Here is a 16,418-nt window from a genome sequence, read left to right as displayed (position 1 = left end):
ACATAATATATTTGACGGAATGTTCTAGCATAGAATAAATTGAAAGTATAGTGGTACCATTTGGAATAAAAATAAAAATTGGATACCAAATGGAAAAACCTAAACTAAAATGGTACCAAATGGAAAATCCCAAAAAATATTAAAAAAGTAACACTTCGATCAAATAGAAAAGCAAAAAAAAAAAAGAAAAAAAAAGGAATAGGACACGTGGTAAGTTGTATGTAAAGTTCGTGTTATTATTGATATTGATTGATTGATATTGAATTTCCCTAAAACAAAAAAATAAATAAATAAATAAATAAAAGGCTAAAATTCAAAATACTTTTAAGATAATTATTATTCGTCTCACATTAGAATATTAAACAATGGGTAATGTTATATATATCCCTAAGGGCTATATATAGAAGCATTAAATATACTATGCTTGTATGTAAAATGAAAAAAATAGCCGTTATATGGGCCCACTTGACGGAAAAATGGCTGGACTCAGGAAATGGGGGGAGAATTCTAACTTTATTTTTTTATGGGTAGTTATCTATTCTACTCCGTATTACAGAGTAAATATAATTAAAACAAAACGTTGCTCACATCATACACTTTCTCCCTATTCCATGTATCGCTTCCTCATTAAAAATTTTCCCACCATTTTTGTTGTATGATGTAATTATTATTTTTTTAAAAACTACGCTTTATATGTATAATCTTCTATTAACTATAGAGCCTGTTCTCATTGACTGTACTGAACTGAATATTTTATAAGAGAAGGAAATTAGGAACTGAACTGAACTAAAAATAAACGTACGAGAACAGACCCTTACTAAAACAAAACAAAAACATTGCTGACGTCATTACCGTACACATGTCACTAACATAATAAATTTTTTTCCGGCTAAATGCAAGGATGATGTCATTTTATATATTTTATTTTTAAATTTTTTTTTGGAGCTACCATATTTTACAATATTGAAATTTGAATATTAGAACTTAGAGGTTTCTACATATCAATTTATCTTTAAATAATGAAATAATTGTAAATATCACACTAATAAATGGACTTCTACATTGAATAGGTATTATATCATAATTTTGATGAAAATCTAAAACTATAAAATTACAAATAGTTTTGTAAAAGGTGCATAATTCTTATTTATATTTATCCATTTTTTTTATATAAAATGTATAAATTATACAAACAAATATATATATATATATATATATATATATAATTGGTGTGTGTATATATATATGGTGTATCGCACGGATTCTAACCTAGTCTAATTTTTTTTTTGAAAAAGGGTGGTTATTTCAAAATAAGGTGATTATTTCAAAAAAAGTCGTTTAAAAATTACATTTAAATGCCTTTTTTGATTGACTGAGCTGAATTAAACCTTTTGAAGCTTAATGAACTACACTTTTTGAAAGTGAAATGAACTAAACTGAATATTTTATGGGAGAAGAAAATTTTGGAGTGAATTGAACTTATTGGAACTAAACTAATCCGAAGAAGAGAACATGCCCTAAAAATATGTGAAAAGAAAATGGACTATCAAAGTATCAAGTATCAAGTCCAAAGCAAACAAAATCAACACAACTACGGCATCCCCTTCCTTAAAAACGAAAACAAACCCCTCTTTAAAAAACCAAAAAGCAAAACAAAATCAAACAATTCTACAACCACGGACTGACGGACCCGAAGAAAACACTAGTAGATCTTTCCCGAACGCCACCTCAAACAGAGGACGCCTGCGAAAACTGAACTAGGCGAAGAACAGAAAGAAGCACCGGCTGCACTGAGATTATTGATTTTTTTTTTTATTCTAAAAATGGGAATTCATGGTATGATTTAATTTCTTCATTTTTCCCTCTAATATCTGATTTCATCCAATTACTTATTTTCATGTCAATTTGTTTTATTAGGTGAAAAGAGTAGACATGGAAAAAAGCACAAATCATCTAAGGTTCTTCCCCAATTCATTTTATTTACGAAGTATTTAATTTATATTATTTCGTAAATGGGGTTTTTGAATTTTATCTATTTTTTGTATTGCTTTGATAGGATGATCATCATAGAATGACTGAAGATGGCAATGCTTACTTTGCCGCCGAAGATTTTGACGATGATCACAATCCCGAAGGTGTATTTCCATTTGTTTGATTTCGATATTGTTTCAATTTCAATATTTATATTGGCAACAATTGGTATAATGTAAGCATGTAACTTCCAGCAAGTTAGAATTGTCGATTATAACTATATCTATATATTAATGATTGATTTTATGAAGTGGGGTTTTGTATTCCGTTACTGAAATTGCTAGAATCCGTTGAATTTATGAAGGTGAGCCTAAGAAGAGAGACTTCACCAAGCTGGAACTCAAGCCTGATCATTTGAATCGCCCCTTGTGGGCTTGTGCTGATGGGCGAATATTTCTTGAAACGTTTTCGCCTTTGTATAAGCAAGCTTACGATTTCCTCATTGCAATTGCGGAACCAGTTTGCAGGTATACCATTCATTTTTCTTAGGAATATTGATTTTTGTAGTTGATTCTTTTGCCTAATAATTTCCAAATTCCTACCGAACCAAACCACAAAATAAAAATAATACAGTATTTCGTATCGAACAAACCAACAATTGATCTTTCTGCCGAGCCAAATGGAAAAAATGACCCAAAACCTCAAAATTATCCATATTAAATTTGACTACTTTGAATGGTGTAGTGACATTCACCTCCATAATATGACTTGCTATTGATTTTTGCTTGTTTTCAGGCCAGAATCCATGCATGAGTACAACTTGACACCACACTCATTGTATGCTGCTGTTTCTGTTGGTCTGGAAACAGAAACAATCATAACAGTCTTAAATAAGTTGTCCAAGACTAAGCTCCCCAAAGAAATGATTGACTTTATACATGGGTCCACTGCAAATTATGGTAAAGTCAAGCTTGTGCTAAAGAAGAATCGGTACTTTATCGAATCTCCATTTCCAGAGGTATGCTATCTATTAAAATCGCATGATTTATTTGTGTTTGCTTATCCTATATCTTATACTAGTTCTGTGGCTTGTGTAGGTACTGAAAAAATTACTCAAAGATGAAGTTATTGGCAAGGCTAGGATTTCTACAGAGGTACGAATCCTGCATTTAGTCAGTTAATTTTTGCATGTTGATGTCTTGTTTGTTGGGTATTCATTTAAAACTTTCCTAAATACTTCTTATAATTCAAGTCCTTCAATGGAGGCTCATGTTGGAGGGTGGTGGTGTTTTTGCTCTTAATTAGATGTTGAAGCTGGTTTGTCTTATGTCTTGCTTTACATAGTTGTTTAAAGTAGTTCCAATTGTGATATCGATGAAAAAGAATATGGAATTAGTTGCTATCTTTGCAAAAATGTTTGAGATGGTCTTGCTGCCTCCCTAGAAATGGTGAAGGTGAAATTCGTTATTATGATGTATACCTCTTACTTCACTAAACAGTGCGTTATGTGGTTCTCCTTTATAGGTTGCTCAAGGAGCAGATGGATTTACGGTCAGTAAATCATTGAGTGAGATGGGAGGTGGTCATGATGATTTGCTTACTGAAGCTGAGTTAGCAGCTGCAGCTGAGGAGAAAGATACTCATGCATTTGAAATTGACCCTGTTCAGGTAAACTGTAATAGTAATTTATCATCTGGATTTTTATCGTAACATAATGCTTGCCTTTGATATTGTTAGCTTCTTCATTTTATCTCCTTTTTATACATGGCTCATATTTTGAGACAAACTACGTTGTATGGCAAAACAAGCTGCCCCCCACTCCTTTGGTATATCACCCTCCTTGCTGCCCCCTCCCTTGAAACTTCCCTTTGTGTACTTGCTAATGCAAATAACTTGATTCTTATACACCTTAATTTCCCTTTTTGCATTTGCTTCTTAGCTACATTAAGATAATATTGTAGCAAGTTGGGATAATATTAGGTTCGGAATTTCAAAGCTGGTTGTTCTGCTACTTAATTCACTGTACACTATTTCCTCAAAAATTGCACTTAAAAGCTTGTTGTACCAAACAGTTAAACTTATACATTTAGTAGAAGAATTGTTGCTAGAATTGCTAGTTTTTCCGAAAAGCCAATTGTTCCTTTTAATGTAACAATTAGATTGGACTTCATTGGTACATACTAGAATTGCTAGAATTGCAATTATGTTAATCTGTCATAACTACATACTGATACGCGATGTCTGGATTTGTTATATTTCCGTAGATTTTCCTTATCGGGACTTTTTTATAGGTTGAAAATGTAAAGCAGCGATGCTTGCCAAATGCTCTTAATTATCCAATGTTGGAGGAATATGATTTCAGAAATGATACGGTGAGTCATTTTAACATAAGTAAGACTTTTTATTTTTATTTTATTTATATATACATAAGACCCTTCTCCAAAGTACTTGTTTAGCTGACATGGGAGCATCATTCTCTCATTTAGGCTGTCAATGGATTAAGGTTACTTTTTATATCATTGGGTAATGACTTGAGTGTGAATGAGATCAATTAGGTGGCTCTTTCTAATAGCTTTGCACATGGCTTTGAGCATGACTGGCCTTAATGCAGTTTGGAGGGTTGTAATTTGATTAAAGAAAATGGGAACATCATATAGTTTATCAGGGCTTAAAAATAATAATGGGATACTTAGATTTCACATAAAGTTGTAGATGCTAGGTTGTTGTGCAAGTTTCAGCCTTGAATAAGGAATTCCCTTTCTTCATTTATGATTTGAAGGTGAGCTTGAGAGCTTTGGAGCGAGTGGTCTTATCTGCAATTCAAATGATAATTGAAGAAGGTGAAAATAGCATTTAAAGTAGTAGGACAAAGTCTTTTCTATTCAACGTGATAACAAAATTAGCAATTCTTTAAATTTGGAAGCAAAATCCCAAAACTGTAGCCCAAAGTAACCCTCTCTTTGGGTCTTATTTTGTGCCGCATATGTATAGTTAGTAGGAATGGTCCGCCTATAGTTACCTTGTGCTCAGTATAGGGAAGATTTGGACTTAATTTACCACAATGATCTAATACGCTGTTGAAAATTGCAGGTCAATCCTGATCTCGACATGGAGTTGAAGCCTCTCGCACAACCACGACCCTACCAGGAAAAGAGTCTCAGTAAAATGTTTGGGAATGGTAAAGCCTTTGTGGTTTGTGTGCTTATGATATAGAGATGGATGATGAGGTCTAGATTGATATCTTGCAGTTGGGGTTTATCTGTTTTATTCAGGAAGATTTTTGTCTTTAGTTTGTCAAATACTTATTAATTGTGTTTTATGCTATAATTTACAGGTAGAGCAAGATCTGGTATCATTGTGTTGCCATGTGGTGCTGGAAAGTCTCTAGTTGGTGTATCAGCAGCATGCCGTATAAAGAAGAGCTGCCTTTGTCTGGCCACAAATGCTGTATCAGTGGACCAATGGGCATTTCAGTTCAAACTTTGGTCCACTATAAGAGACGAGCACATATGCCGTTTCACTTCTGACAGTAAAGAGAGGTTCCGTGGGAATGTTGGAGTAGTTGTGACAACATACAACATGGTTGCTTTTGGTGGTAAACGTTCTGAAGAATCTGAGAAGATTATTGAAGAAATAAGAAATAGAGAATGGGGATTACTTCTCATGGATGAGGTAACTATTTGTGTTGAAGGACCTTGGCATTTAGTGTGATAATGTCCTTGAAGTTGAAGGGAAACATGTCTAACTTCCCCTTTTTTTTAATTTGATGTTGCATAGGTGCATGTCGTTCCTGCTCACATGTTTCGGAAAGTTATCAGCATTACAAAATCACATTGCAAACTTGGGCTTACTGGTATTTACTTTTGCTACGATTTTATTCAGGCAATTTATGTGTTGAGTCTATTTGTCGACCATATATAGTTATAGTAGTGACACTTGTTTTTTTAAACAGCTACACTTGTGAGAGAGGATGAGAGGATTACTGATCTGAACTTCCTTATCGGTCCCAAACTGTACGAAGCCAATTGGCTGGATTTGGTTAAGGGTGGCTTTATTGCAAATGTACAGTGTGCTGAAGTTTGGTGCCCAATGACAAAGGAGTTCTTTACCGAATATTTGAAGAAAGAAAATTCCAAGAAAAAGCAGGTCTGTGAGATTGTTTTACTTATTGACTGTTGGTGTTTTCTAGAGATTCATTTTTCGTTTTTTTCCCACTGTTGTTCTTTCCACTTGATTCTGGATTCCTAAGACTAATATTGCTTTCCACTATCATGTAAACTATTGTTAACTTACGTTCTCTTTAACCTGAGTTTCGTAGTGGTTCTTTTTTCTCATTGGCTCCATAGCATTTCTATCTCAGAGGTAACTACTGATAAATGGTGATTGAGTATCAGCCACAGCATGCTTATACTATTTTATTGACTAATGCATTTCTTAAAATCAAATTTTTGAATATGATTGGACTATATTGTAGAGGTGGGAACATAATAAATTCAACATAAGAAATATCTCTAAATCAAAGGAACTAAATATGTTCACTGTCACAAATAGATATAGGTCAAACTTCACAAACTATACGTATAATTCCTTGTGGGCCAGTAGATATCAAAACAGTGTTAAGGATGCAATAATGGAGTCTTTCAGAAAACATCTTTCTTATCATCCTGAAAGAAAGAGTAATCAAGAACTCAGTATACACAAATAACATTGATACAAGCATAAGTCCTATTAGGCCCTATTCTCTTCAACTGACTATTCCTAAAATGAAATTAATTTTTACTGACATAAGTCCTAAGTTAAATTTGAGGAACTTTAGTTTACAGTCAGTTATGCTATCTTGTGTTTAATTTGTGATAAGAAAGGCAGCTCAACTTTTCCCTTATCCTCTATTCCATTTTTTATAACAAGAAGCAAAAGTACTTGAAGGAATGTAATCAAAGGAAAATGTATCTTCTAAAATATAGGAATTCAAAAAGAACAAGTAAATACTACATAACTGAAAACATCAAATTCTTGTAAGCAAGAATTATAAGCAATTATAAGCATAAATATTTCTTAAAAACTAAAGGAGGTATATAGTAATTCTCAGTGTTACCTGATTAACCAGTTTGATATTCAGTGTGGGTTCAAAATTACAGCACTAGATCTGGCAATAGCAAAAGACCCCCATATAAATTGGGCCAGAAACTTCCAATTTGCTAGTAAAATTCGCCTTTTTCTGTTCACGGTTTTCGAGATCCTTGTATAGACCTTGTTAATAGTTATTAAAAACAAAAACTGGAATTTAAGGTCAATACTTTTTTAACAAATAATGAATAGTTTAATGTAAACTTCACTTGTATTGGTAGATTAAGTGTAGAGCTATTTTTTCCCGAACAAATTTAAAGTATATTACTAATGCTGTACATTTTACAATCATAAATCTCCTGTCTTGTATGTGCTCCACTCATTATAATGCTGCATGTTCCTGGCAGCTCTGCTCTCTTCAACTTAATATTTGGTTTACTTCCCCAGTCCCCCCTTTCTCTTGATATCATATCCTTTTCAGTCCCTCGACTCCCTCCACTTGCTTTCTTTGAAGAAAAGAAAATTAAAAGAATAATAATATTATTATTGCAAGATTCTGCTGTATAACATACTTCTGTGTGTATGTATTTGTTGTTACTTTCCCTGCTTTAATTATTTTGAAAATTCAGTGTTTAATTACTATTTGGAATAATTTCAGGCATTATACGTGATGAACCCTAACAAGTTTAGAGCATGTGAATTCCTAATTCGATTTCACGAGCGGGAGCGTGGTGACAAAATAATTGTTTTCGCTGATAATCTTTTTGCTCTCACCGAGTATGCAATGAAGCTTAGGAAACCTATGATTTATGGTGCTACCAGGTATTGCTGGTCACTTGTACAAATGCATTTTGTCTACTTTTTTGATCTCCTAGTTGTGCTTATGTTTATTTGTTTATTTGGAAGCCATGTTGAGAGGACAAAAATTCTAGAGGCCTTCAAAACTTCTAAAGATGTGAACACGATATTTCTCTCTAAGGTATGCAGCATAAATTCTAATTATTTTATCTTATTCAGATGATTCTCATCAGATCATAAATACTGTGTACACTATATGATACATTGTTTTGTTGTATACTTCTATTAAGGCATATAGTATAGAGTATAGACCTTTGGCTTTTGTAAGGTGGTTATGCATTTGTACATATAATTTATGATGTTATCTTTCCCTCATCATATTAATATGCTGTTATTCCAATTGCATGCATTCTCATGTTCGAATTTAATCTAATTTTCTGAACAATATACATTGTTATCATTTATGGAGACGAAAACAATAATTCAGCATTAGCTACAATGTCTGTAAACATGGATGACATTAAATGAAAAAGAAAATTTTGTGGATAAAAGGGGTTAATGAAATAAGTCGCAAAAATAAAGAGAAGAGTAGTTGGAGGGAGGTAGTTACTTTAGTTTTTTTTTTTTTTTTTTTTTTTTTTTTTTTTTTGAAAGAAGTTACTTTAGTTAACATAGGGACTGATAAAGAAATCTTAATTTATTGATGGAAAAAATGTAAAGTGTTTGCCTGTTTGGGTACCAATCAAAAGAAAATGTTAGTTAAAAAACTTGTTGGTTAGTTTTCTGCAAAATTAGATGTTGCTTTTCTTGTGTATCCATCATAATATTGTTTGCCAATTTCACTTAATTTTTGGCAAAGAAATATCCTGGCAATATTGAGGTGGTTTATTTATGTGGATTTTAAAATTCTTCCATCAATCCGACCAAGTAATAACAAATATAAGTATCTTAAAATCTTGCTTTTTTTTTTTTTAGTTTGGAAACTTCACTGTCGGCGAAATCCTAATTTACTATCTTGCATAATAGGCCAAAATGTGGAAATATTGCTCAAGATAATCCCTATTCCTCATATGTCTTTCTGCAGGAGAAAATACATTAGATAAGATCATGTTACATAAATAATTAAATATATGCTCAAATATTTTTGATACTCAATTGTGAAAGCATTGATGGAGATGTTAGGGAATCTTTTTGGGTGTAATCAAGGATAGTCTGATAAGCCTTTGAAATCATAATGAATGATGATTGCCAATTGCAAAAAGGGGAGTTATAATAAGGGCTTGTTCTCATCAGATTAATTTCAGTTCAGCTCAGCTCTAATAAGTTAAGTTAAGCTCAGCTCTAATAAGTAAAGTTAAGTTAAGCTCAGCTTAGCTCACTTCAGTCAATGAGAACATGCCCTAAGATCGTTGTGTCATTTTTATAGAAAGGAGGGCTTGATTTTTTATACATCTTTGAATGTGAAAGAAACTGTTTCTTTTTGCACACAGTAGATTCTTCAATTTTGTGATATCAGATGTGTAACAATATTTTGGTGAAGTAGAAGAATTTGTAGTTCATCCAACTCTTTTAAGTGAAAATCTGTGAGACTTCTGTTTTAAGAGTTGATTTAAAGATGGGACTATAATTACAAAGCCGGGAGAAAATCAGTAAAAAAAAACCCTAGCCTCCTTTTCTCTCTTCTCTATCCTAAACCTAGTCTCCTTTTGTTAATTTTAAGGGGCTTCCATCGGATTTCACCGGTGGAAAGCCCCTATCTTTATCTTCTTTTAAGCTTTTTAATTTGTTTTAGATTACAATAATGTCTCCCTCAAAAGAAAGGGTTTATCTCCTTCGAAAGACAAGGTTTTTTCGATCTCCTTCGAAAGACAAGGTTTTTTGTACTCCTTCGAAAGACAAGATTTTATTTGTGCTTAATTTGGTCTCTGGTTGTGCGGGGATACTATTGATTGTGGCTCGGATTCGGGTTATGGAATCAACACAAGAATTTACTTTCTCACAAAATTGCGAAGCGACGACGGATCCACTCAAAAAGTTGTATGAGACAACGAATCGAGAATATGCCGAATTGTTATATTTATGTATTTGGATTCTTAGCCCTTCCCCGATTAATTCTTGTTTGATTTTGTTAAATTCGTTTTCATTATCGTTCATTGTCAATTGTAGATGCCGTATGACTTACATTAATGAAATTTAGTGTCCTTTTAGGACTTTTTTCAAAAAAAAAAAAAAAGATGGGACTATAATTAACTAAATGTAGGTGAGAAATGTGTAAGAAAGGCTTATGATTTGTGGCTTTAGAGAAGTAGAATAATTTATAGTTCATCCAACTCCTTTCTATTGTAACCCAAACAAAATTCTACCGCACTTTTAAATCATCTTGTCTCCACCGAATGAACATTTGTGAGACTTTTGTTTTAAGAATTGATTTTTTTAGATGGGACTATAATTGGCTTAAAGGTAGGTGAGAAAAGTTTAAGAGTGGCTTAATTTTTTGTGGCTTTATAATTTCGTAACTAACTTTAAGTATCAGATCTGTTTTTTTTGCTAGCTGGTTGAGTTTAACCTGGCATGATAAATTTATCTTTCTTTTTCGGATTGGTTTTCTTGACAAAAATTGTAGCGTGTTGCGTAACTTTGCCTTGTGCATGCATGAGAATGGTAATTTAGGTGTTAATTTATGACCTACTTTTTTTGTGATGCTATTTTTTCCCCAATATTCTTATCTTAATAGTTAAGATACATTTACTGATTGTATTAAGTGGTATTTTATGACTGCATGATGTACCATCTCCAAATCATTGGTGCTGTTTTGAGGGCTATTTGGATCTCTTCTCCCGTGATTCTTTTTATTTACTGCCAATGATTTATTTGTGCTGTTACGTTATTTATACATTAGAAGCTAATATTTTGTTCCTGTGATGCTCAGGTCGGTGATAACTCAATCGATATACCGGAAGCAAATGTGATAATTCAGATTTCATCACATGCTGGTTCAAGGCGTCAAGAAGCTCAACGTCTCGGTCGTATTCTTAGAGCAAAGGTGTGTGCTTTCACCTGGTTGTGTCACCAAAATTTCCTTTTCATGGTATAGATACTGTTTGTGTGGGAATTGTATTACTTGTGTTCATGAAATACAAAGGGAAAATACTCAGGTTGTACAGCCTGAACTCTGAAGAGGGTGTTTCAATTATATGTTACTGTTCTTGTGAGTTTTTTTTTCCTCAGCTTTACTCCTTATTTATGGGAAGAGAAAAAAAAAGTTATTTGTGTATGCCCAAGGTTACTGAAATGAAATACAGGGACATTTCTTACTTTGCTGAGCATACAATGAACAAGAACTTGCTCTAAGAGCAGTAGTAGTCTGAGCAACTTTATTTTGATCTTGCACCTGCTTCGAAATCCCATTGTGATCCTTGCTTAGCAAAAGTGAGCCAGTAATATCTGCTAGCGAAAACACACTGGTTTCTGTTTCTTGCACTGAAGAATTTATTTTTATTTGTAAGAGTTGGGCTGGGGTGAAACTGTATGCTTAGCAAACATGGATCTGTCCCTGCTGAATTCTGAGCAGAACAGCAAAAATCAAAGTCATTGTTAGTATATTAGACTATAGGCCCATGGGACTCTAGTTGGTTACCTTGCCGAGAATTATCACCAGTAATCTCTAAGAACACGGGGACACCTATATGAAACGTTATACTTTATATTTGTATTTCTGTCATGTTCAACATCCAAAGAATTAACTGAAATTGTTGTTCAGGTCTTAGAATTCAATACTATATTAGCACTGGGAAAATGCTTTTTCTAATTCTGGTTTCTCTACAACTAGTAAAGAAGGATGAAGACTAATTTGACTGCTAGCAATTTGGTCATATCTGTATACTTTTTCTTACCTGGGTTCATATTAATACAGTTATTTGGGTTTCTTTTAAAGGATCTTATCTTTTTTATTTCACCATTTTCCATCTTATTGTGTTGTGCTGTGCTGTAAGAACTATGAATTGGAAAATTAGTTAGCTGCTATCTATTCTTTTTTTTTTTTTTTTTTGTTAAATAGCTGCTGTCTATTCACTTGACCATTATCTCTCTCTAGCTCTTCCCCCCCCCCCCCCCCCCCCTTCTCTTATTCTTCTTTATTTTTTTTAAAATATTTTTTCTTTAATTGATAGGGTCGGCTTGAAGACAGGATGGCTGGGGGTAAGGAAGAGTATAATGCCTTTTTCTATTCACTTGTATCTACTGACACACAGGTACTGTGCATGTGATTGGTAAAGCAACTTTTTGGGACATTCTATTCACTTTAATGATATTTTTATATTCTTTCTCAATATTTTCTCTTAAATGTAGGAGATGTATTACTCAACTAAGAGGCAGCAGTTTTTGATTGACCAAGGTTACAGCTTTAAGGTACAATCTTGTATTTTACTGGATTCTGGCTAGATCTTTGTAGTCGATATATGGTGCTCTTAAGTGATCATATGAAGGTGTTTTTGATGTTTATCAGCTGTCATTACTCTCATTAGATAGTCTGATGTTTAAAGAGTGAAGCAAGTAGCAAACAGCTGCTGGCTGCAGTTATGCTGTTTTATCCCTTTTCTTTTAACAAGTTACTATTAATGAATTTGACATCTTATTTATTGATTTTGCTTGTGATTGTGGTTCAGAATATGGTAGAGAAATGTTTTATGATGGTGTAGCTTCAATTCATTTTAATGTTTGACTGGCATCTAGTCTGAAATCAGCCTTGACAATTGACTAGACTCTTTCTCTATCTTTTTAATTCTTTACTAAATTTACTTTGAGAATTGAAACCAGTCTGGAGTTGAGGTTGTATTTGATTTCTGGCGCAACTTGAATACTTGTGTGTTCTTTTTGTATCTTGTTGGTTTGCTGTTCTTCATAGGCTGATTGGAAACAAGTTTTACTCAAATTAGTTTGCATGGTGCTAGTTATTGATATATGTGCCATGTAGCGTATATACATTTTTACTAGAATAACCATTTTCCACTATGAAGAATGGTTTTTTCTGCTTGAATATGGCCCTTTTAATCTGCAGCCTCTTGCTATTATCCAAATGAGTTTAATTCTATACAAATGTGCTCAGTGGTATGATGATGGCTCATTTCTGCTACAGGTAATTACAAGTTTACCTCCTCCTGATTGTGGGTCAGAACTCAGCTATAGCTCGGTTCAGGAGCAGATAGATCTCCTGAGGAAGGTATATTACCAACATCTGGCTGCATTCTTTTTTTTTTTTCCTCCTCCAGAAAAATGTTTTCTGTCTATTCCTCCTTGACTCAAATCAAGAATATCTATTTTAACTGTTATTACATTAGCGTTAAGTTTTGGTGATGAAACTGATGCTCCTTTGATAAGAATAAAATAGTTCCCACCAGAAAAAGCCAAAAAGGTGGTTGATGCTGTATTACTTTGATTTGATGCTATATTTATAAGAGAGCATGATTTAGCAGCTCTTGGTTAGGCCACCTGTCCCGTCGGTCTTTGTAATGGAAGTCACATTTGTTTATACAAGCTAATGTTAATTAGTTTGGTGGTACACAAGATGCTGCTGAAAAGAGAATCTTTTATAGTGTCTGATTTCATGTTCTTGTGACAGGTGCTGACTGCTGGGGATGACGCTGTTGGTCTGGAGATGTTGGAAGAAGATGCTGATGAGTTAGCCCTTATGAAAGCACGTCGCACCTCAGGATCTATGAGTGTCATGTCGGGTGCTAATGGGATGGTTTACATGGAGTACAAGTAAGAATTTCTGGCTTTTAAAGGCTATGCTTATTAACCATTCTTAGGCTGAAGAAATTTGCATATGTTCTCCGCAATTTGCTTGTTGTTCAACTTTTTTAGACTTGTAGTCAACCATTCCGCTATCATTGATAAATACATGTACGAGATCTTATTCCTCTTTAAGACCAGCATTCCTGTGCTTTTAGGTCTCATCGACAGGCTGTCTGCTAGTAATTATTTTTTGCATCCATGTTCATTGTGATTTGGCATCTGGTTTCTTCTGTAGATTAAACAAAATCTTAACCCCAGAGGTTAATGCATGCATGTATTTTGAGAAATACTGTTGGCGTGCCCTGACTTATATGCTGACCATCTACTGTGCAGTACTGGACATAAGAGAGGACATGTGAAGAGCAAGCCCAAGGATCCATCCAAACGGCATTATCTTTTCAAGAAGCGTTTCACATAGAGAATTCCTGTCCATAGTCTTAGATGATGATGGTTGAGCAGCTGGAAAGTTATGGATTTGTTGATTAAAGCTGGAGCTCATTGTTACCAGGCAATACCTTTTTCATACGAAGATGAGCTCTTTCGCATCTTTGCTGTACAATCCCTTAAAGAAGAAAAATATTTGCACTGGGGGTTAGAGAAGCTTTCCATCGTTTCATTTCAGAACACCAGCCACATAATACGAACAGATTGTTAATCTGAAGGTATATGCATTAGTGAAGAACCTGTTCAAAGCTCATATGCAAGGGAATAGATCAATTCGAAAGTTGTATTCGAATTTTGTAGATCAAATCGTTATCCACATGTAACAAACTAACAACACTATACTTTACAATTTCAACTAACACTTGTGTATAGGCCCAACTTTGCCTCTGCTTTAAGCAAATATGAAAAAATTACCTGAGTCTGCTTCAATTTTATTTATTTTATTGTACTTTAGCTACTATTATTACGGAGTATTATTTTTTGAAAGCATGCTTCAATCTTTCATCAATGTTTAAGCGTAGAACTTGGGTATCATATATTATCAACGAAAATGAAAATAATTAGTTGTTAATTTTGTCAAGTTAGGATAAAAGTTTCATGCTTAATAAGTTTTAAGATACGTCCAATAAGTTCAAATCAGGTCCTTTTGCTGGGATCGGGTTTTCGAGGGGGCTGGGAATGCGACGCAGGCGCCGATAGGCTAGGTAGTCAGAGTCGCGGCAGGGAGTGGGCTCAGGCAACGGCGGCGGTGGCTTGGGCAGGTGATGGGTGGACGGTGAGTGGTGGTTGCGGTGGGTTTGATGTTGAACAGTGGCGGTGGATTGGCAGCTGGTGGGTGAGAAGGAGTGGTGGCTGGACGGTGGTTGGGTGGTGGTAATGGAAATACAAATGGTGTAAGTTAAGTGGTAGTGATATTTAACAAACTCTGATTTAGGTGGTAGCAAAGTAAAATAAAAAATTAAAGCGGTAGTAAATGTGAAGCATGGTCCTTTTGCTGGTAGCAAATGTGAAAATTTTCTATATATTAATATTTTTGTGTGCTTCATATAAGTGAACTTGCATGGGTATTTATAGCAGTAAAAACTACTACTCCCTCCGTTACGAGTTACTCGCAACAAAGGGGGAGTTTGCGGACTCCTAGGCGAAATATTGAATTTATGATTAATGTAAAATAAGGGCATACACTTAAGTGTTAATCTAACCTTAAAAAGAAAAAGAAAAATTGGAGTTTTAATTTACAACCCAGCAGCTAAAATCACGAGCCACCACCACCACCACCACCTAGCACCACGAAACCACCCAACACCACCACCTAGCAGAGCGAAACCACCCAACAACACCACCCACCAGCACGAATCACCGACCACCACCACAACCAAGCATTCGCGAACCCAAAACCACAATCCACCACCACCCACGACCCCAAATCCACAACCAACAAACCCAGAATTCGTGAACCCACAACCCACGAACCGAAAATCGATGAAGTGACGACCCAAAAATCCCGTCCTTGAGAAAAAACGCAACCCACAATCATCAATTAAGGTTTATATTGGTCAAATTTAACCATCAAAACCCTAGATCTAGAGTTTTCATGGTTAAATTTGACCATAAAACCTTCTAATTTGAGCTTCACCATCAAGGACGGAACAGAAACGGAAATGGAAGGGAGAAAAAACGGCAGCGGCTAGAAGTAAGGGCAGATCGGTGACGGTGTCGGCGACGGTGGCAGTGTCCATGGAAGGTTGCGGTCGAATTGAGGGGAGATGAACAAAGAGAGAGAAAATTCTTGGATGATGAGTAGAGAGTGGAGATCGGTGGTAGGTGGTGGATGAAGATAATGAATTTGGATGGAATGAGAATTACTTTGGTGGAAAAAGTTAAGTTAATTAATGTTAAGGTTTAAGTTAATAAGATAAAATTAATACTTTAATTAAGATGTTTAAATAGAAAAGTAAGGGTAATTTTGTAAAATTACACTAAAAAACTTACTATAAAAGGAAAAAAAAGTTTATTGAGAGTAATGTGTAAGTGTAGCGGCCATTTATAGTAAATTAATTCGTAACGAAGGAAATATTACATTGTGGGCTACAAACATAGAGGGTGGCAACATGGTTGGCTACTACATAAATGCCATGAATAATATTTTTTTTTTTTTGAAGCAATGCCATGAATAAATTTGGAGTATGGACATTCACACCATACTTGAAGGTCAATTTTTTTAAAAAAAATAATGATCAAATTAATTACAGTAACTATTAACAACTTCAAATATTTTAAGGTAATTTTTACCCGTTTTATAATAATTTATTGAAAATCTAACTGCATAAGGAATTTTGTGATAC

At 34.3% G+C, this 16,418-nt stretch overlaps 1 protein-coding gene across 1 annotated transcript; it reads left to right on the top strand.

Moving 5' to 3' along the window:
* The first annotated feature begins 1,560 nt into the window (after positions 1-1,560).
* On the top strand, positions 1,561-14,511 carry LOC145596447 (general transcription and DNA repair factor IIH helicase/translocase subunit XPB1-like). The gene is made up of 20 exons (XM_081652638.1): positions 1,561-1,836; positions 1,918-1,958; positions 2,057-2,135; positions 2,336-2,498; positions 2,767-2,989; positions 3,069-3,125; positions 3,496-3,639; positions 4,263-4,343; positions 5,062-5,149; positions 5,306-5,643; positions 5,749-5,824; positions 5,924-6,117; positions 7,697-7,860; positions 7,945-8,017; positions 10,766-10,879; positions 12,006-12,086; positions 12,184-12,243; positions 12,971-13,054; positions 13,454-13,596; positions 13,963-14,511. Exons 1-20 carry the CDS (start codon positions 1,824-1,826, stop codon positions 14,045-14,047), a joined length of 2,301 nt encoding a protein of 766 aa, XP_081508764.1. The 5' UTR covers positions 1,561-1,823; the 3' UTR covers positions 14,048-14,511.
* The last annotated feature ends 1,907 nt before the right edge of the window (positions 14,512-16,418 follow it).

The sequence above is a fragment of the Chenopodium album genome, chromosome 2 (genome assembly GCF_948465745.1).
Source record: "Chenopodium album chromosome 2, dcCheAlbu1.1, whole genome shotgun sequence".
NCBI classification, from domain to species: Eukaryota; Viridiplantae; Streptophyta; class Magnoliopsida; order Caryophyllales; family Amaranthaceae; genus Chenopodium; species Chenopodium album.
Note: the sequence above shows the minus strand (reverse complement) of the source record. Positions and strands in the feature narration are given on the sequence as shown.